The 23,373-nt window shown below is 42.1% G+C and overlaps 1 protein-coding gene across 10 annotated transcripts in view; it reads right to left on the reverse strand.

Moving 5' to 3' along the window:
- LOC144755518 (complement component receptor 1-like protein) overlaps nucleotides 1–23,373 on the reverse strand; it is a 962,117-nt gene that overhangs the window by 210,857 nt on the left and 727,887 nt on the right. For all 10 annotated transcript variants that reach the window (XM_078644512.1, XM_078644516.1, XM_078644510.1 and 7 more), the window contains one exon: nucleotides 3,202–3,225. In XM_078644512.1, coding sequence (XP_078500638.1) covers nucleotides 3,202–3,225 — 24 coding nt within the window. The remainder of the gene's footprint in view (nucleotides 1–3,201; nucleotides 3,226–23,373) is intronic.

Raw genomic sequence — 23,373 nt, forward strand, 5'->3', positions numbered from 1 at the left:
TTTAGTTTTACCATAACAGGGTTGAATGCACTTGACAATCCAACATGGAATGCCCGATTTAGAAATGGCTCTTCGTTTGTGTGGCTCTGAAAAGGCAACAAAGAGTTGTTGTATTTTTCTAAATGATTAAGTTCTATCAATATGTCATATGAAGGCCTTTTTTACATCTAAAGTGAGTAGAGCCATTTCCGCAATTGGGTCAGGTTGGGAAAAAATACTGGCAACTCGATAAATTGATTGAGGTTGAATTGAGATACCCCCTTTGGAAGAAATTTAGTATTGGTACGCAGTACCACCCTATATTTATGTACTTGGAAGAAGAATTCTTCTAAAGTTAGTGCCTGAAGCTCACTGACATGCCTAGGGGGCATGACTATTTTTAGGGCCCTAGGAAGGCTTTAATAACTGGAATCCTGAACAGAGAAATGTGTTGTCTATTTTGGAGATATGCTGCTACTTCTAATATGAGTACCCTTATAGATGTAAAAGCTAACTCAAAGGTATGTAAATTAAATGCATAACAGACAATATCCTGAACTTTGGACTCTAGAGGATCAATGTGTGTGGAATGACAAAAGTGAACAAATCTTTTCCACTTTGCAGCATAACATGCACTAGTAGCAGGTCTTCTTGCTTCTTTAAGAATGTCCATACAAGGTTGTGATAGATTTAAGTAACCAAACTCCAGGACTTCAGGAGCGAGTTCACAAGGTTGAGGGTCCTGGAGTCAGGATGTCTGACTTCTCCATGGTTCCGCGTGACAAGTCCAACCTGTTGGGCAGTACTTGATGGGGAACAACGGATAGTTCTAGGGGTGTGGTGAACCATAGTTGTCCTACCCATGTGGGAGCCACTAGGAAGAGGGTAAGAGATGTCTGCCAACGTTTGCAAACCACAAACAGAAGCAGTATGAGAGGTGGAAATGCATAAGCGAATATCTCAGACCAACTTATCCATAGTGTGTTGCCCCTGAACCACGGGAACCTGGTGGCGAAGTTTGGGCATTTGGAATTTTCTGCTGTGGCAAAAGGTCCATTTCTGGGTGGACCCAACACTGTAAGAATAGAAGGAGGGCTTGAGGGTTGAGGTCCCCCTAGTGGACTTGTCGGCGCCTCCTGCTGAGGAGATCTGCAAAGTCTGGGTCCACTCCCAGGAGCAACTGCATTAACAGGTGGATGTTGTATCAGAGAGCCCAATTCCAAATGAGGGAGGCATCCATGGTTACGGTTGTCTGCATAACTGCGTAACTGGGTCCATGGAAAGGCCGTCCTTTTAGGAGTTTGTTGGTATTCCACCACTGCAGAGAGCGGCAAGCTTCATGGCTCACAAAAACTAGATCTTCCAATTGACCCTCCGCTTGAGTCCACTGATGCGATAAGCACTCTTACAGCAGATGCATATTGAGTCTGGCATGGGGTACTATGGCTATGCATGAAGCCATGGTGCAGAGGAGGCACATACTGTTCTCACTGTTATCTACTGACAAGGCTCCAACTGGAAAATAAGTGCTTGGAAGGATTAAATCTGGGCGGCATTGAGGTAAGCTATTCCCTGCTGTAAATCAGGGACGGGTCCTAGGTAAGGCTGTATTTTAAGGGGTTGGAGGTGGGATTTGACTGCATTGATTGTGAAACCCAGTTGGTGAAGTAGGTGTAGGGTGGCTTGTCTGTGTTCAAGAAGTCCCTTGTTGTAGCAAAGGGATGACATCTGAGAGAATGTGCCTGTTTAGAGGTCTGAGGTCTAATTTGGCACTGAGGACTCTTTCTTTTAGGGAATAAGGAAGTAAAGTGAATAGACCCCTGTGGTTTGCTGGTGTAATGGCACAGACTCTATGGCCCTTTTTTCTTTTGGAAGTGCCTGAACTTTCTCTTTGAGCAACTGTTGATGGTCTGTTGAGAGTTTGTGGTTGCGGGATGGGATAATACTGTTAGCACCCTTTGCTGGTTGAACTTTGATGAATATGTTTATTTTTGTGTTTGTGATGTGGATATTCAATATAGGATTATAAAAGTTACATATACATCTCCAAGCCATATCAAATTGATCCATCTACCGTGCCCAGCTTCGGGAAAGGTTGTATGCAATTCGGCAATCATGCACACACCCTACATGCTTGTCTTAATATTATAAGCATTTTGGAGAAAAAGATGGGAGACTGAGTGCACTGTTAACCCCTTGCATGCTGGTGACGAACCCCAGCCGTCACGCTTCGCGGTGCTCGTGTGCTGATGACGGCTGGGGTTCGTCACGGCCCCGCCCTGTTCGTTTTTTTACCGCACAGCGGCGGAAACGGGCCAGCAGTGAAGGGGTTAAAACATCTCATATTTCCATAAACTGTGCTCTTGGTGAAAATGCCCCACTTATTGATATATGTCATGCAGAAAAGAAGCTGGTTAATTTGCTAGCCATTCTCTATGGAAGACAGTAATAATGATCAGTAACTACCTCAATGTGATTTACCTTTGACTTTGGCTAAACATTCCCGATCAACTGTGCTCATTCAGATGAAATGGAGTTTCAATTATACAATGCCTACACCAACTTTGCTTAAGGATGTCGAACTGACTCCTAGATCTATAATCATGTGAAGACTGGGTACATGATATGATGGATTTAAGCACCTCCAAGACTCTCCTCTATATTTGATGGGCAGGTATTTTGGAACATTATATTCATCATATGAATTATAATGAAAATATTATTATAAATTAATCACTCATTTTAGGACAAAATCTCCTTCAAGTCCATGGTATTGAGCTCACCATTTCTCCAGTAACTTGACTATCTTTCCTGCCATCATTAATGTTTACTTGCTGGAACTTTTATAGTACCTATAGCATTTGATCAACCTTAGGCTCGAAAAGATTATTTAAGGCTTCACACAATTCTAGTAAACATACGATGCAAACAATTGTGTCGGCAAACATTGAGCTCATTAACATTTCCTGGACAGAATAATATTGTTAACTAAATTGTGCATCGCTTAAGTGAAGTTATGTCAAAGACAGGCATACCTCAAAGACTATATATACATAGCTTGAAAAATGAACTAACATTAATAACAATGCTCATAGCTCCACTGCCTTTTGGCTAGATGTGTGCTATAGAAATACCATTTACATACACACACAGACATTTCTTTTACTGAATATTAAGTCAAATTATAATTCATACACATTGTAGTATCTAATAATTACTTACAGGCAATGAAAATAGACGATAAATCTGTGCATTGAAAGAAAAAAATATAATTAGCAAGCACAAAATAACGAGAGAAAATTACAGTTCAAACTTCATGGCTAGGCATGTTCTCAAAAAGATTTTGCATTGTATTTATAATTTCTCCTTGTAGTATAAAAAAATCACATAAAGTTTCTGTTTCCTACAGTTTAATAACAACATTAAGTTTGCAAAAACATTTCTTGCTCACAGAGATATTCAAAAGCAAACCAGGGCATCAATTTGAGACTTAAGTATAAACATATGCAGGAACTATTACAATGAATATGGAACATTTGAATGCAATCTAATTCATTCTTATATAAACGAAATACATGGCTCTATTTGCCTTTCTTTCCTTTGGAGTACTTTTAATATTGTGCTATAGTTCATCTATACATTACACAAAATAGGCTTAAAGAGCACAACCATTGGTACTTTTTGGTGGATGTCCCCTTCTATTAAACTCTAAATAAAGCGCTTTGTCTTCTCAAACATCTGATCTTCCATGTATTAACATGCTTGAAGCATGGATATAAACAGTACAACAATGTGACAATGGAAGGTAGAAAATAAACCTTACCTTATCTGAATTAGTTATTTTGCACTACTTATGACAGTGTTGTTTCTGATGTTACCTGCACATCCAGGCACTTGTGCATTACAGAGAGGTGTGGAGCAGCGGCTAGGGCAGCTTCGGAGTACAGGGTTCACAGTTCGATCCCCGGCTCCGGTGGCAGCTCAGCTCAGCACCATGTGACTCTGGGCAATAGCTCACCTAATGTCCACGATGGCGCCTTGAGACCCGTAAAGGTGAGTAGTTTGCGCTTTACAAATACGGATTTACATTTTATTGTAGCCCAGGTTACATCTCTACAAATGTACATCATGGGCATGCCTGCAAAAAGAGCAGTTGCTGCTGTCCTTCATCTGGTGGAATGAACACCTACTCTCTGTTGTACATTTTGATACATCCATAGAATAGTTGATCGGATTCATGATATTCCATAATTCTCAAATTTAGAGGATTTTTGTTCACTGCCGAGAGGTGAGGAAGACAACTTTTTAACAGGGATGGAAAGACCCCAGCACTTTTAGGAGAGGGTTCAGGTTTATTCTTAAAATGACTTTATATGAAATACGAGATAGTGTTGTTTATTGTAAATGCCTTTAGTTCTTGTTGGGGAAGTTACAGAGAATACCAGAGCCACTTTCAAAGGGGGGAGGGAGACACACTGAAGAGATGTTTTGTGAATCAGCACAAACAAGCTTTTCATCAGGGTTCCTAATATTGTATAATGGGCCAGATCTACAAAGGCATTTTGTGTTTGTAATTAGTCCAATTTGCAAAATTAGGTATTTAAAACCACACAAAGGCCTTTACCCAGTTTGAGTTTGGGATTAAATACTGAGTCGTATTTAGAAGAGATGTGTTAATTGCGTCCCTTGCAAATACCAATTCAAAATGGAACATATTAATGTTTTGTCATTGAAATCCGGCCACAAAGTATTAATAAAGCATCAACTACACAAATGTATTGTTATCCCATTTGCAAACAGGAAGGTGAAAAGACTGGAGGTACGCGAAGTGTAGAGGAGATGAAGGTTTATTGGTAAGATCAACCCCACAGGCATCAAGGACCAACTCCTTCAGCAACCAAGTCAGCTCTCACTGCCACCTGGATTCTACATTCCAGAATCCAGTAAGCAGGCATGAGACATTAGCATATTAAAGGGAAGACGCACCATTGATAAGATACAACATATCTCCCTTCCTAAATGATAATAAAACAGAGAATGAACAACAAAAAGAAAAACCTAAATAAGTAAAAACTAAAGCATACATTTGATGAAATACATACCAAAGAGAGGCATAAAATCTAAACTGAAAAATCTAAAAGAATGTCAGTATACATCTAAACTGCATTAAAAGAATTGAATGAGTACACATGTGATTTACGTACACTCATAGTCCTTCATCCAAACCGGTTTAGATTTAAGACGAACACATCTCCCCTTCACACCAGAACTGGAATCAGAAGATTTTGCAGAATCAGATGCTAAATCGACACATTTCTGACCAGTAAGAATCTTGCACTCCAGATCATTGCACCTCGTTACACTCCTTATATTCATTTTTTCCCATCATCAAGTTTGACTAAATTCCCAACCGTATAAATAATTTGTTTAGGTTTAGACCATTTGGAAGAACCAGGTTTCCTGTTCTCCATGCGTTGCGTGCGTACCCAATCACCACAATTATAGGGTTTCAATGATGTCTTCACCCTGACATTATGGTCACGAACATACTTTTCTTGGTACCCTTGCACTCTATCTGATATCTTTGTGTCATCCTTTACTGTCCCATCATGATTCTTCAACATCCACTTGGGTTTGACTTTAGAACCTGCCTCATGTCCCTTTAAAAGGATGAAAGGAGATACACCAGTAGCAGTGTGTGGAGTGTTCCTGTAAGACCATAACATGTTTTTGACAGCATCTTTGCAGTTGTCACCATTGTTGTTAGCAAGCTGAATACATTCTTTCAAAACACGGTTAAATCTTTCTACTAAGCCATTTTCCCTTGGATTATAGACTGAAGTAGTGTTATGTTTGATGCCCACCATTTTGAGATAATCAGCAAATTCACTTGCTATAAATTGCGGACCATTGTCAGACAGAATCACGCTGGGATACCCTTCCCTCCGAATAATTTCCTCACAAAAATCAATAATGTTGGAAGCCTTAATGTCTTTTACAAAAGCCACTTCAGGCCATTTGGAATGGAAATCAACTAAAACAATGGCGTATCTGTCCTCAATTCCCTTCACATGAAAAGGACCACAGATGTCCATGGCAACCTTGTCCCACGGTTTATCAGGAAAAGATGTCGCAGAAATAGTGGTTTCTTGTGATTTGTGAGATTTATCACTACACATACATGCCACACAATTTCTGACACATCTTTCTATATCCTTGTCCATGCCTATCCACCAAAAATCATTCCTAGCCCTCCTTTTCATGCTGGTCATGCCACTATGCCCTTCATGCATTAAATTTAACATCTTCTCCTTAAGAGAAGAAGGCACTACCAACCTGTCACCTCTTCTAAGAATACCACCAACCATAGATAACTCTCCCCATACCATTTTGTAATCAGCCAAATCTGTCTTGTTTAACGTGGATGGATCCACACCTTCTTGCAACTTTTTGATCATCTGCTGCAAAACGTCATCCATAGCTACAGCATCTATCCACTCCTATTCTTTTATAGCATTGTTGCATGAATCTTCAATGTTGGCAATTAACCACTCATCCTTGTCATCATCTACACTAACAGCATCACTATTCAATGGAAGACGTGAAAGACAGTCAGCATTGATATTCTTGTGACCAGGTACATACTTTATCTTGAAATTGTATTCCTGCAGTCTGTAAGACCATTTCGCAATCCTAGGTGTGGCTTTTGAAGCACCTTTGGTTGTAAAAATATCAATTAAGGGTCTATGATCAGTCCATAACTCAAACGCTGTACCCCAAATAAATGTCTTAAAATGATCTACCCCCCACCAACATGCTAAAGCTTCTTTTTCAATTACAGAATAAGATGGTTCAGCTCCTTTAAGGGTGCGAGAAGCAAAAGCGATAATTCTCTCAGAGGCTTCATTGTCCCTTTGCATAAGAACAGCACCTAAACCATACGCACTTGAATCAACCACTATAATCGAAGTATGACAAGGATCAAACGGCTTCAAAGCCACTGCTTTAGTAATATCTTTCTTGATGTTATCAAAAGCCAGTTGACATAAGGTAGACCAAATAAATGACACTCCCTTTTTCATCAATAACCTTAATTCATGTACCTTGTCCGCAAAATTAGGAACAAACTTGGAATAATATTCCGCAAGTCCCAAAAAAGACCGTAGCTGCTCTTTATTGATCGGATGCGGAGCTTTCTCTATGGCATCCAATAGCTTCAATTTCGGCTTAACTCCTTCATTAGATATAGTGTGACCCAAATAGTCGATTTGTTTCACCCCAAACTTACATTTTTCACCACACACAGTTAGCCCAGCATCCTGCAGTTTACTAAGAACACTATGTAAATTCTTATCATGAGAACACGAATCATTACCCCAAATCAACACGTCATCTTGAAAAATTCTTACATGTTCCTCACTTTTTAAGATGTTGCACATAACTCTTTGAAACACTGAAGATGCAGAAGCCAAACCAAACGGCATCCTCAGATACTGGAAGGCACCTTCGGGAGTGATGAAAGATGTTAAATGTTTGGAATCCTCGTGTAACTTAATCTGATGATAAGCATTAGACAAATCGATAGAGGAAAAATACATGGCATCCTTTATACTAGATATCATTTCATTAATGTGCGGAAGAGGATAACGGTCAACCCAGATATTGTTGTTCAAATCTCTCAGGTCCACACACATCCTAATCTTTCCATTGGGTTTTCGAGCCAAAACTATAGGACTAAGCCAATCAGATGCTTCGATAGGCTCAATTACATTGGCCTCACACAGTCTATTTAATTCTTCCTTCAACGGACCTCGTAAAGCAAATGGCACATTCCTCACTTTATGAACAACAGGTTTGTTGTCAGACTTAAGGATGATCTTGTGTTCAAACTTAACTAAACACCCTAGATTTTTGCTAAACAGTTTTGGAAAAACAGATTCCCATTTGGAAAAATGTTTATCCTCAGTCAACAAGACTTGATCAACATAATCTTGGGATAATAGCACTTGATCAGGATGGTTGGGATCTAATATTAAGCCCATTTTCTTTGCATCCTTCCACCCCAATAAGGCACGTCCTTGTTCAACTACATATACAGGACTTAAACAGGATCTTCCCTTGAACGTTAACCGAGCATCATAATACCCCATCATGGGTAGTTTTACACCACAATACCCCTTAGGAGACGCAACCGAATAAATCAGAGCTGGTTTACTGCCATTTTCCCACATGTATTTATCTATAATGGTATATGGCGAGCATGAATCTGCCCACCGAGCCATGTCATCATCATTTATCCTCACAATACACTTGGGAGGTTGATAGCCATCTGAAATTTCACAAACAGAATCATCTTGTATAACCATTACTTCAATTTCACTATTTACATTATCATCATCTTCACTCTCATCTTGCGGTTCAATAAAATTAACAGAGCGTTTCCAATTACTATTATCGCCAGTGCGGCACCATTTTGCAAAATGACCAATTTTCTTGCATTTGCTACAAGTAATTTTAATAGCAGGACATTTGTTGAAGTCAGCAGTATGTTTCTGACTACCACATCTGAAACAAACTCGCCTGCCAAAATTACCCTTATTTTTTGAGAAATTGACTTTTGTGTCTTTTTGGTCAGATTTAAAATCATTTTTCATTTTGCCGTGGCTTATGACACTGACGCTATTGGATCCCTCACTATCTTTCTGTTGAGAAGAACTTAACTCTTTGACATAATGAGACGTGTTTTCCATTTTTCTAGCGGTGTCTAAAGTTTTCTGTAACGAAGGATTTTTAAGTTCAAGTAAACGCTCTTGAATTTTTATGTTTCTAACTCTATTAATAAATTGGTCTCGAATTATTTCTTTATGTAAATCTTTGAATTTACAAGTTATGGCTAAAGACCTTAAACAAGCTACATATTGTTGAACATTTTCTCCTTGTAATTGTGCCCTGGAGAAAAACTTATGTCTTTCCCCCACAATGCTGTTTTTTTTCCCATAATCTTCTTCTAATGCTTTTAAAGCTTCAGAATAGACATCTATAGATGCTTCGTTGGAGCTAGTTTCACTGGTTTCACTACTTTCATCTATGGTGTCAACAACAGTGGATACAACACGATTAATTGCAGGTAAGGTTTTTAGAACCTTCCTTCCTTCCACCCCTAAATTGTGTTTGAGTAATGCTAATTTCCTAGATGGTAAAAACACATCCCCCCTATAGCTTCTAAATACGTTTCAAACGATTCAGACCAATCCTCCCAATTCATGGAAGGTGAACCAGGATTTTGAAGAAATTTGGGAGGAGCGGTGACAGAGTTGACATCCATTATAAATGCAGATGAAAATAACAAAAAAATAATGCAGTTGTGGATTGATAGACACAGTTCAGAATGAATAGAATAGAAATGCTAAGTCTTGAATTTCTTGTGAATTTGCCTTCAGGTTCACTCGCTTGAAAATAGCTAAGGTAATGTTTGTTGAAAATTCTTATTCATAGTTCAATATATCGTGTTCAATTTCAGTACAGAAATGTCAAAAATAAAATACCGCTTTCAGTTCAAGAGAAACGATGTCTCCGCGGCAGGCTGCTTGTTTGTGGTTACTATGGTGATTGAAGATGGCCGCCGTGCGTCAGAAATGCGCTGTGACGCACTCCACGTCGGATGTGAGATGACGCGTGTTAAGGAAGGAGGTGCGGGTAAAGCAGAACGCTGAAGCAAGCGCGCAGCACCTTTGAAAGATACACGCGATTGAACTGTAAGTAAACAGTGGCGTTTTTTAAAGATGTTCCGTTCGAGATAATGTTTCAAGTTTCACAGGGTCATCATGACACGATCACTCGCATCAAAAAAATGATCACTGCATCAAGGTCACAATAAAAACGAAGCAAAAAAAAACGCATCTCATTCAAAAACGCTCTTCATCCAAAGCGCGATGCCAACAATTCAAAGGCAGCACACGAACGACATCCAAACGAAAATGGATAGTTGAATGTCCACCAGGAGTTATTTATATAATCAAAGGTACCTTGTTGATGATATATCAGCCCGGGGGTTGAAGATTTCCGTGAGATGAGAAAAAAAAATCTTCTCAATAATACTTCATAAATTCATTCATCTCCAGATAGTCCAATGTGAAATCCTTGGTTCTGTATCCCATCCTCGTGGCCACTGAAAATACTGGAGGTACGCGAAGTGTAGAGGAGATGAAAGTTTATTGGTAAGATCAACCCCACAGACATCAAGGACCAACTCCTTCAGCAACCAAGTCAGCTCTCACTGCCACCTGGATTCTACATTCCAGAATCCAGTAAGCAGGCATGAGACATTAGCATATTAAAGGGAAGACGCACCATTGATAAGATACAACAGAAGGGGTCTCCAAAAATATTCTTAATAGTAGATAGTGGACCTATGGACCACTGCTCCACTCATAGTTACTTGAACTATGTAGTATTATTATTTTTTTAAACATACCGATTACCTTTAAGGAAAATAGGCATTTCTTTTTTTTTTTAAATGCTGCTTTGTTTAAAAGGAGTGCAGATATGGTGGTTTGCTCAGCAAGCCACCATCCCTATGACTGCTGCGAAACATAGTAAGTAGCAATTTGTGACCTACCTAATTATTATTTATGAGAGGTCAAATTGTGACCCAGTAAGAGTAATTATTTTGCAAACTAAACTTTTAGCACATAGGTCGGTTCACAAAATACCACACTGGTCGCAAATTTGGACCAATATTTTGAGACAGTGCTTGTACGCCTGCCCCCAAACATCCACATACGAAACACCATGTATAAACTGCTTAATATGTCTCTGCAATAAGGCAGTTATATATAACAGAAAGTCCCTGGAATCTGGTGACAGCAAACAGATGGACACAAACTGGCAAATATTTGAGGCATGACTTGGCAACATGCAAAAACTAGTGCAGGATTTGTTGTGTGCTTGTAGATAGAGGATCAAAGGTATGAGATTGAGAAAATAGAGAGAATCTCTTTCCATTTTAAACTCTGCATTTCGATGCTGGATTTTTCCATGGCCATTCTTAGATTCCTCATGCAAGACTGGAATATTCAGTGTACCAAAGTCAACGCTTTCAACAGTCAGGCTGTCATCTGCAACAATGCTGGTTCATGACGCAGAATCTGTTTGTGCTGTAATGTCAGAATATTTGGTTCGGTTTGGAATGGATGCTCTCAGAGTGTTCACTGATAGATTCCATAACATTTTGGCTTGAATGTGCAGTTTTTGCTTCAGGGTGACTGATTATTTAACAGATGTATATCCGCAAGAGGTACATTGGCAACAGAATAAGAAAATGTTAGCCATAACAAGGTAGATTTTATAACATTCTATCATTCTAACTGATTTGGTAATCTGGATGAGGCAAGTAATCAGAGTTACTAGCCGCATATGTATTATAGGCGATGTAAAAATAGTGCATACCTGATGTTTTACCTCACTAGTTATGGCTGCAAAAAGCAGCCAAAATCTCAATGTGAAAGGGGTTGAAAATTGTGTATAACGGCAGAATTGAGGTGCAATGTTCCTGCAATAATTCCAAATTCTCAAGGGACAGAATACCACCAGCAATGGGAAGGTAATTTCAGGTGCAGTATTATTAATACAAGTTTATTGCAAAATTAAGAATGAATGCTACAGTGGCAGTTGAGATGAGTTAAGCAGAAACTTGTTGTAAAGCGAAGCTGAAGGGGTTCTAGTCTTAGGGAGCTGAGAGAGGTTGGTTAGTTTAAGTGCAAGCAGAAGAGATGAGTTTTAAGGAGTTTCTCAAAAGAAAGGAAAGTGGGTAAAGTTCTCAAATGTGTAGGAACTGAGTTCCATGAACTGATAGTTGTACTGGAGAAGGATTATTTCATGTCTGGGGTTATTCTAACTTTTGTTTAGTAAATTATTGTTTCTCAACCCCATTTTATGGATATATGTTTAAGGTTGGCCAAATATGGTGGACTTTCCAGAAGTAAGGTCTTGTTGGGAAAGCAGCCCATTTTAAATGTGATCATTACTTCAAGGGCAATCAAAGTAATCCTCCCAGGTCAGAAACATGTGGTTAAATGTTTCCATGGCTGAAATGAGTGTGGCTGTTAAATGAAAGACCGCTTTCAATGGTTTGAAGGATGACAACAGAATGCTAACCAACCTAGGATTTCAAAAGTCAAACTGTTAAACATAAAGGGTATGAGCTGGAGTGTCCGATAAGCTAGTGAAAATTAGGTTCTTGATTTTTGATTTAATAAATGGAGATAAAAGTGGGCCAATTTGGTAGGGTTATGTATGAGGATAGTGATAGGGTACTATCAAGTATGAAACCCAATGATTTTAAGTCAGGTGGAACTGAAGGGGAGAAATGTTTTTGTTTCATCTCAGACAATAATGTCATGTCAAACAAACGTTTGACTTTGGGAGTGATGAAAAGAAATGTGTTTTTTGGGAGTTCAACACCAGAAGTTTGTCAGACATGAAGTGCTGAATTTTTATGAGACATGATTGAAGACTTTAGTTGTTGTTAATTGGAAAAAGCTTTCAGTTTAATTGTGTATTGTCATGTGTTGATGGTCATTTTATTCTCCGCTATACACCGAGAGGCGTCAGGTACAAGATGAACATTGTCAAAGAATGTATGGATCCCTGAGTGACAACTGACTGCATAATTGTGAACTTGATATGTGGATGTCAACCTTCACCATCTTATCATGGGGGAGAGGAAAGAGGAGAATCATTTAGTAATTTGTTGTGAAGCTTCGCCTTCGTTCCAAAGTGTGAGGCAGCCTCTAGTGAGCAACAAACAGCTGACAAATTGAGTATTATCGAAGATATTATGAATATCATTTAACAATTTTAAGGTTGCAATTTCAGTGCTGAAGCCAGCCCAAACTGCAAGACCACTAATGGAATATCGTCAAAGTTGATCATTACAGTGTACACGGTGAGACAGGCCGATGACACTGTAATCAAGGATCCTAACGGATCGCTGACAAGTTTGCCTCTCATTTCTCGTCGGTGTATGCGCCCTCGGCGACGGTCCAGCCTTCTGCTGCTGCAGACCTACTTTCGACTATTAAGGTTGCACGTCTGTCCGACCATGATCGGGACTCCCTGGAGGGCGCGTTCAGCAAGGCTGAACTTCAGAAAGCTGTTCAAGACGCCCACTCGGGAAAAGTCATGGGACCAAATGAGATCCTGATCGAATTCTTGAAGCGATGGCTGCTAAGCTCTCTCCCCATTTCCTACAAATGTATACTGAGAGCCTGGAGAGGGGGAAACTGCCAGCTGAGATTAGCCAGAGCCGTCCTTGTTATATGAACTGAATCTACTTGCCCCCTCACACGACTTCGCTCTGAAGTAAAATATTGGCAGTCCCTCCCCCTTACTCTCTTGGGACGTGCGGCACTCTTTTAAGATGCTGGCATTACCACGCAGCCTTTACGTGTTGCAGAACACCACCAATGTGATCTCGGATACCTATTTTGCCAGCATAGATAGAGTAGTGAGGGAGCTGTTGTGGGCCGGTCCTGCCCCGCGTATTGCTATTAAAAAAAGTGGGCAATGGGGTGGTACGATGAGGGTATTGCATTACCCGATATTAGGCTTTATTATCAGGCGTCCCAATTGATGGCTATCAACAGGTGGGTGCACGAGGAGTATGATTATCCAACTTTCCAGATGGACAGGTGGCTTCTGGGCAGGGGAGCTACAGTTGGGCGCTCTATACGCACCCTCGCAAACTCAATCTCAAGGGACCTACGGCACGCACAGTGGAGACCTGGCACGGGGCAAATAGGAAAGGGGATTGGCTCAACACACTAACAAAAGCCACACCATTCTGGGAACCAGACCTGTTGGGACAACTCAGCAAGTGTCAAGGATTTGACAAATGGGAGATGATCGGTATCTCAACGATGGGTGACATGTGGGTCGGGGGACACCTAGCAACGTTTGCAGACCTACAGTCTAAATACCAATTAGCCCAGACTGAGGTGTTCCGATACCTACAAATTAGTCACGCGATTGGAGCATCCTTGTCTAAGGACGCCCCACTGCCGGAGGCCTCCCCTCTGGAGGATTGATTGATTCTTGACCCCATGCCCAAAAAGGCCATATCCCTCACATATAGAAAATTAGTAAATAATCGAGCGGACCCTTTGACGCACCTACGACGGAGTTGGGAGGCAGACTTGGGGGACTTAGAGGATGAGGACTGGCCATGAAGCACTGGCTTCTCCCAGGGAAGTGGCTATCCCAATGAGATTGCCCCTGGTCCAGCTGAAAATTCTTCATCGGATATACTCAGATGCCGGGACCTTGGTCAAAATAGGTAAACGGAACGACCCACTTTGTCTCAGGCAATGTCAACGGCCGGGAACCTTTTTTCATATCCTTTGGGATTCCCCATCAGTGCAGTCCTATTGGACCAAGGTCACACAACAGTTGGCGATAGCAGGTGGCAAGGCCCTGCAGGCTTCCCCCCAGCTATGTCTCAAACATTTGAGAGGCTACTGACCGGACGCAAGCTGAGAAATCATGGGCCTCACTGGGGTGGGTCATCGCAAAACGGAATATCACTCAGAGGTGGGGAGTAAGACGGGTTCTGGTTTTGCGCGACTGGGCAATTGATATGGACAGGGCTATGATTGCGGAGAAAGATGTGTTTAAAAACAGGGGCTGCCCCAAGAAATGTATTTATGAGATTTGTAGAGCTCGCAAATACCCGTGGGTGTCTCGGCGCTGAGGACAGCAGACATGTACCCTATAACAGAGAGCTTACTGGTTGAACAGCCAGGTTTTTGTTCTTCTTCTAAAAACTAATAGAGACAGACTAGATCTAATCTCAGCTGGAAGGACGTTCCAAAGTTTTGCTGTGGCCATGATGAAGCGCTTATCACCCCAAGAAGCAGTTTTTGTACGTGGGACCGTAAGAAGATTAGCTGTAGAGGAACGCAGGTGCCGAGTAGGAATGTAAGCTTCTAGAGCCTTGTTAAGGAACAAAGGTCCGGAGTTGGAAGATGCCTTTTAAGCAATGCATAGAGCATTAAACTTTATGCGGTTTCTCACAAGGAGCCAGTGATATTGTCGAATGATGTGGGAAATAGCCTTGTGTTTAGGAGTTCCAGATAACATTCTGGCTGCAGAATTTTGAACAAGTTGGAGTTTATGGATGACTTTGTTTTGGGCATTCATAAGAAGTCCATTACAGTATTCAATGGTGGACATGACTAGGGTACTGACTAATGTTTTCCCCGCATTCAGAGGTAGGAATGGCAAAAGCTTTTTTATCATACGCAACTTGTGGAATGATGGTGATACCACAGAGATGCCATGGGGAACAAAGGACAGCCTGTCGTCGAATATGACGCCCAGATTCCTGACCTTGGTCACTGGAATAGGTGGAGGACCCTGCGAAGAAGGCCACCAACTGGGGGACCAGGTTGGCGATAGCTTACCCAGTATCCTTACCTCTGTTTTCTCAGCGTTCAATTTGAGACAGTTGGTGGTCATCCAACTACTGATGGCAAGCATGCCCTTCTTAAAGTTAGCTGCTACTTTATCGCCATCATTATGTACTGTGAGCACCAATTCAGTGTCATATGATCCTGTGTGATTTGGTGACTTTAGCCAAGTCCGACACATAGATGTTAAAAAGTGTCGGACTTAAACAAGATCCTTGTGGAACACCACACGGGAGGGCCAGCTGGGATGAGTTAAAGAGGCCGAGATTTACCGATTGTGTACGGTCAGTAAGAAAAGAAGACAGTAAAGCTCTGGCTGTCTGTTGGATGCCTATTTGTGTGACACGGTCAATCAAAATGGCATGTCAAAAGCTGCTGAATGATCCAGCAGTATGAGGACAGCCGTCCCTCCCTGATCGAGAATTATTCTAATGTCGTCTGATGCTTTGATGAGCGCCGTTTCTGTTCCGTGGCCTTTACAGAAGCCAAATTAAGTGTCATCCAAGAGTTGGTGATCTTCAATATACTTGGAGAGCTGAATACGTATCACTTTTTCAAAGATTTTTGGCTGGGTACGGCAAACTAGACATAGGTCTATAGTTCTTATTTTCAATCGAATCCAGATTTATTTTTTTCAATAGGGGTTTAATAATGTTTTTTTTCTAAATTCTGGGGTAAATGCGTGATGTAAACATTGCATTACAGATGTTAGATAGTGTTGGTGCAACTAGGTCAGCTATTGGTTTACGTACTGATGGAGGGCAAGGGTCAGTGGCAGAGCCTGACTTGATAGTGGCAATTAAGTATGAGATCTGATCGGGAGTAGTGCTCTCAAATTGTGCTAGGGAGGGAGAGTATTTGGTGGAGTCAAGATTTAAAGGCTGCTTATTAGTTTGGGTCTGATATGAAAAATTGGTGTAAATGTCATTCACCTTTTCAAAAAAAATAATTAGCCAGGGAGTTGCATAGTGCCTGTGAGGGAGCTGGATTACAATTTGAGACTTGTCCTGATAGTTTGGCGACTACCTAGTAGAGCTGTTTGTTGGAGTCTTGCGCAGATTCAGTCTGAGCGATGTAATATTTACTTTTCTCCTGTGCAATCAGCAATTTGTATTTGTTAAGTGATTCTTTGTAAATCATTTTTTCTTGACTGTTGTAATTTTTACGCCACTGTCTTTCAAAGATCCTGCACAATTCCTTCTGTGCTCTAAGGGGTTCAGAGAACCAGGGGGCCGATGGAGAGCAGCAATTTTTCGAGAAAGTCTTTTTAGGCACCAGCAGATTAAATGCATTATGCTGCCAATTAGAATAATTTGATGATGCTGGATTGGGATCTGGGGAAGCTTCTGGTTGAGTTGAGGATAAATGTGCTTTAAGGAGCTCGGGATCTGTGCTTTTCCAAGCTTTAATAATTATGGGGGGGTTTGAAAGAACACTGGGTGTCGGTTTTTTATTAGTATGGATATTGAATATGACCGCACGATGATTTGTTCCGGCCAAGGGAAGAATATTCTTTAAGGAGAGGGCTTGAGAGTTGGAAAAGAGGCCATCAAGAGTGTGTCCGGCTATGTGCGTAGGGTTAGACACCTGTTGTGAGAGACCCAACGCCTCTAGTTCTGAAAGTAACGTGATCGTATCGTTGTCAGTGTGATTTTCAAGATGAAAACTGAAGTCACCTAAAATAGAGAGAGTGGGTTCAGCAGCCAAGGGTTCCTACATGGTGCTCAAAGTAGAAAGAAACTCTGTCCGAGACCATTGCGGCCGATACAATAAAATACCCTTAAAAGTTTGGGAGGGCGTAAACAGAATGGAGAAGCTCATTGCTTCACAGGTCTGAGATGGTGTATTGTCTATTTTAGCTGAGAATTTACTGCGATAGAATATCGCTAGCCCACCACCCTTCTTATTGGGTCTGTCCTGAGGACAGGCTACATAACCCTCAGGGGTAGCCGCAGTAAGGTCAGGTCCTGATGAGGAGTCTGTCCATGCTTCGGTTATGAAAAGAATATCAAGGTCATGTTCTATGACAAGATCTGGTATCTCATACTTGTGTTTAACTAGTGAGCATGCGTTTACAAGAGCCGCAGTAATGATTTCATAGGTGTAATTGGCAGAGTGTGCCTGGGGGGTAACCAAACTGGGCTGGGTGAGTAATGAGAGGTCACAGTTGGGGCAGGCCGTAGGGAGACCGCTTGGGTAGGCACCTAGCGCCATAAGAGGGCACATTATTGCAGGGCGAAGATGTTTAAGATCACTACCCGAGTATGTTATTGCCTTAGAATCTAAGGAGATTGAGCCGGGGGGGGGGGTGGCCCTGGGCCCGCTTGCCGTTGGCGCGCCGCACCCGCTGCACGTGCGCGCATGCATCCAAATAAATAGTGTTGGGGGCGTAGGCGACCAGCACGCTAACCCCAACAGGCAGTGCCTAAATCTTCAACTCCCAGGAGCACTCCGTGCAACGGCACTCGCCACGTCGGACCGGGGCGGGGGAGTGAGCTAAAAATTGTAAGTGACTTAAATTTCTATTTTTAAAACTGTGCAGAAGTAATCACAAAGCAGATAAGCATAATAAACTCAATGATGGCTATACACATTCTGCCCTCAACAATAAAGTGGTCCGACTGGACTATTTTTTCACCTCCGACCAGGTGGCTGAAGTAGCATCTATTTCGGCTCTTCCAAGAATTTTATCGGATCACAATCCGCTGATTGTGATATGCCTTTGGCCTCGTGTAGGCAGAGCCCCTAGGGCCTGGACTTTCAAAAGGAAAAACCTAGTTGGATTAGGCCTACCAGGCTCATATGAGAACATGGTTAGTTGAGTTCCTAAATTTCAATAGAGGGACTGAAACGGATCATATGCTTTGGGATGCTCTAAAGGCTGCAGTCCGTGGGGAGACCAAGAGCTTCGCCTCCTTCCGCTGGAAGGCAGGACAAGAGTTGGTGAAGAGCCGTATCGAGGAGCTTAGGCTCGCTGAGCTGGAACTAATATCCAGAATCAAGGACGGCCTTAATATAGAGGCGTGTCAGCATGCAGTTGCTATAATTAAATCCAAACTTTTGGAGTCTTTTGGACAGGACCTTGCTAGTAAGTACCATCAATATCGCACAATAATGTTTGAATATGGTGAGAATTCGGGTAGGGTACTGGCCAAGAGGCTCCAACAGAAAGGTATGCAGAGTCGCATTACTAAAATCCAGGATCGAAATGGGGTGGTACAGGATACTCAGGAGGGGGTAATCAATGTTTTCCAAAGGCTCTATGCTGTGCTCTACACCAAAGATATCGGGAGCGCTTTGGCTGAGTCTGAGATTGAGTTTTTTTTCCTGGGGTTAGATACCACCAAGATTACTAATGAGCAGAATGAATTGCTATCGGCCCCTATTATGTGTGAGGAGGTTGAGTTAGCCGTACAATCCCTAGCGAATGAAAAGGCCTCAGGCCCGGACGCTGTGCCTTTGGAGTTTTATAAGACCTTTCTTGCAGAGATCCGACAGGACCTTTTAGCTGTTCTTAGGGTGGCACAGCGTGGTGTTCCTGATTCTTGGTGCCAGACTACGATTGTCTTGTTAAAAAAAAGGGAAAGCCTGAGTTAAACCCATCATCCTTTCGTCCAATTTCACTCATAAACATTGACAGCAAAATATACTCTAAAATCTTAGCGTCCAGGGTTGCTGAGGTGATTGTCCCATTGGTCTCTCAGCGCCAACATGGGTTTATCCCGGGCAGGGACACGGCGGACCCTGTTCGGCGTGTCATTGCCCTATTGGACTGGGCTCAGGTCACTTCCTCTCCCCTCGGGGTGATCCTGTTGGACGCCGAGAAGGCGTTCGATAGGGTCTCCTGGGGGTTCCTGTGGGCTGTGCTTCGTTGGAAGGGCCTCAGTAATGAATGTATCCAGGCCATTCGGGCACTATATGTCTTTCCAGTGGCAGCATTACGCGTCACAGGTCAGGAGTCAGGATATTTTATTATCAGTAGAGGCACCAGGCAAGGGTGCCCCTGTTCACCTTTACTCTTTGCTCTGTACATCGATCCGTTCCTTAGCAAAATCGAAGGGAATTTGGATATATCTCCGATAAGGATTGATGGTACAGAGTATTGGGCCCTGGCCTACGCAGACGACATTGTTGTGTTAACATCAGACGTTTCTTCTGCCTTCTCTGCCCTTAAGGTTTCTGCTGAACAGTTCGCATCGGTGTCGGGGTATAAGTTAAATGTGGCTAAAACTCAGGTGGTTCAAACAACTAATATGCCATACTCCGATGCCACAGTGGTCAGTGATATTTAACAACAAGGGGTGGTGATGGACAGAGTTTCTGAATTAAGCAGAATACTCTCACCCAGTCAAGAGATCAGGGCTAGATCCAACACCGTTTTTTAGCTCACTGCACCATCCCAGTTCAGAACCTGGCTATATGCAAATTAGTCTGTTCCTGTCCCAGTGCATGATGGGAACAGGGCAAACCAAGCTACCAAGCCAATTCTTACACTGGGAAGGAAACAAGCTTCCGGGGACCGGTTTCTGGCATTTCAGCCGTCGTCGGCCCGGCTTGCTTGAATCCTGATGGTGCAATGAGCAAGGGACTCACATCTGAGTATACCCTTCCACGCTTAGGGTGGACAAAATATTTAACAAGGGGTGGTGATGGACAGAGTTTCTGAATTAAGCAGAATACTCTCACCCAGTCAAGAGATCAGGGCTAGATCCAACACCGATTTTTAGCTCACTGCACCATCCCAGTTCAGAACCTGGCTATATGCAAATTAGTCTGTTGCTGTCCCAGTGCATGATGGGAACAGGGCAAACCAAACTACCAAGCCAATTCTTACACTGGGAAGGAAACAAGCTTCCGGGGACCCGTTTCTGGCATTTCAGCCGTCGTCGGCCCGGCTTGCTTGAATCCTGATGGTGCAATGAGCAAGGGACTCACATCTGAGTATACCCTTCCACGCTTAGGGTGGACAAAATATTTAACAACAAGGGGTGGTGATGGACAGAGTTTCTGAATTAAGCAGAATACTCTCACCCAGTCAAGAGATCAGGGCTAGATCCAACACCGTTTTTTAGCTCAGGGACAGACTAATTTGCATATAGCCAGGTTCTGAGCTGGGATGGGGCAGTGAGCTAAATAACGGTGATGGATCAAGCCCTGATCTTTGGACTGGGTAAGAGTGGTCTACTTAATTCAGACACTCTGTTCATCACCACCCCCTTTTCTGAATCGACAGTGGTCAGTGAAGCAACATATCTAGGAATCAAAATTACAGCCGCAGTAGAAACCATTCCGGATTTGAATATTCTTCCAGTAGTTGAGGCTGTAAACAGTAAGCTGGAGCGATAAGACCACCTACAGCTTTCTCTTTACGGCCGCTGCAGTGTTTTTAAAATGCTGGTACTCCCAAAGTTTTTATATCTCTCTAGGACCATTCCTTTAGAACTTTCCCAAAATAGCTTGGTGAACGCCGATAGGATCTGCCCTAGGTTTCTCTGGGGGTATCGCCGCTCCCGCAGGGCTGCCAAATGGATGTGTCTTCCGCGTGATCGCTGTGGTTGGGCGGTACCTAACCTGGTATTATACTAATGGTCTGTGATTGTGCAATTTCTTGGAGTTCCGTTGTTGGGAGAAAGGGTGGAGGTTTTGCCATGCAATAGTCCTACTATCTATGAGATTGGTCTTGGCGCGGCTGCAAAGGGTATCTTGACTCAATTCCTGGAGCCGAGTTGCTTCAAGAAGACTAGGTTCAAGGTAATTATCGCTATATTTTTAGTTTGCCAGAAAATCCGGCGGAAATTGTCTATTCCTAATGATAATATCTATACACAGTTCAAAGCAGCCTGACTTCTGCCCTCTATTTTCCAGGCTCAGACTATATTTAGATGGCAGACATTGGGTATTCAGACCATAGGGGATTTAGTTGTGGGTGGACAAATGCTTTCATTTTCATTTTTGAGGGATAAGTTTCAGTTGAATACTCATGACTTTTTTAAATACCTCCAGGTTAGAATTTTTATTCATAAACATCTTAGTGAAACCCCCTCAATGCTAGATCAGCTAATTATATGTGAACTGATTCAAAAGAAAGCTAGAATAGGTACAGTGTATCAACATTTGTTGTCTGGCCTTCCGGACGATCTAGCGACACAAAATCTTAAGTGGGAGGGCAAATTCAGGAAGACCAGGGTTGATTTGAGGCCTGCATTGGACTTAGCCAGTGACGTTTTAATTTCTGGAAGCCTCCGGACCCAAAGTTATATGGCAATGTTCGATCTTTATTATATGCCTGCAAAAATAGCGAAATGGGGTGGCAGGAAGGGCGATCATTGTGCAAGGTGTGGGCTGCACGCAGCGAGCTCTATTCACATGTTTTATTCTTGCCCGAAACAGCATGAATTTCTTGTTGATGTTGAGCATTTTATCAACTCTAAGCTTAATATCCCGTGTTCACTCTCCTCTGAGATGGTGATGATGGGTTATGAAGGTGCAGTAGGGGCTAGTAATACGTGGTATGTATCCGCTTTCTTGTTTATAGCCATGTCAATGATTCGGCTTTGTATTACTTCGCAATGCTTATGCCCCGATGCACCTACATTCACTAATTGGAGAGCCAGGTTACTCGCTATTTACAACCTGGAGTACTCAGTATTTTTATTAAAGGGTAGGCGGAAGCTGGGTTGCAAGATCTGGGCCCCTGTTGATGAATGGCTAAAATAGCTTGTTTGTCCATAATATTCAAGATGTTTAGTATCATGTTGGTATAGTTCCATGAACTCTTGCCGTCTTTTCTTTTGTTCCCCTGCCCCATTGATGTTTTAGCTTTATTAATTACTGTCTCCCGCTGTTTATGAAATCTGATGTATGTAATTGCTTTGTTATTGACAGTCATGACTGCAGTGTCGGGTTTTAATGTTTTATTGAAAAATAAAAAATAAAAAAAAGGAAACACTTTCTATTAGAAACAGCAGGACTCATGTTCAAGTGCATGAGACCTGGATGAGGTAGCCAGTAATATCGAGATGGCCTCGAGTAGCAGTCAGAGTGACCTATAGTGATAACGTTATGGGGAGCGTCATCAGGTATGGAGATAATGCTGTATAATTAGGCTCTCAACTAACAATAATATTGCTAAGGTTAGCAAAGTAGTAATGAAGTGCACTGGCACAGGGGTTAATAAATAAGCAATCGATTTGGAAGATCTTTGCCTATTATAAGATTGCTGCCCACGATACCTGGATGAGGTAGCCACTATCATTGAGATTGCCTCGAGTACGATAGGCAATGTAGAGTCAGAGTGACCTAAAGTAATAATAATTATGGGGAGCATCATCAAGTACAGAGATTATGTCGTATAATTAGGCTCTCCACCAAGAATAACATCATCAAGGTTAGTGAAGCAGTAAAGAAGTGTATTGGCACATGAGTTAATAAATAGGCAATCGATTTGGAATATCGTTGCTTATGATACGCTTGCTGCCCACAGAGGTTACATATAAGAACAACACTGTTCTATTTAAAAATTGTACACGAATGGGGCAGCAATAAAATCACAACAAACAGTTAAACAAATGAGCACACAGCACGTGATAATATGAACTAATCACATGGAAGCTTTTGGTGAAGAATAGGGAAGTCGCGATCAGGTGATAGCGAGATCCAATCACATAACGGCTCTAATAGGCTAAATAGATGAGGTCAGAGAGAGTGCCCAGTGGCTATTAACAAACCCGGCACGCTGATTTTGGGAGGGAGACCGCCACTCTGATCTTGCTGGGGGGCGGGTGATTTAAATCTCAGATAATCAGAAACAACGCCCTAATACCTGAATGTTTTTCGGTCCCCAAGAGAATTGTATTGACTTGAAGAGGGATTTAGACGTCAACCTTTAGAGCGACAAGAAAAGTCCACGAAGTACACGTATATGGAA

This window comes from Lissotriton helveticus, chromosome 5_1 (assembly GCF_964261635.1).
Source record: "Lissotriton helveticus chromosome 5_1, aLisHel1.1, whole genome shotgun sequence".
Lineage (NCBI taxonomy): Eukaryota > Metazoa > Chordata > Amphibia > Caudata > Salamandridae > Lissotriton > Lissotriton helveticus.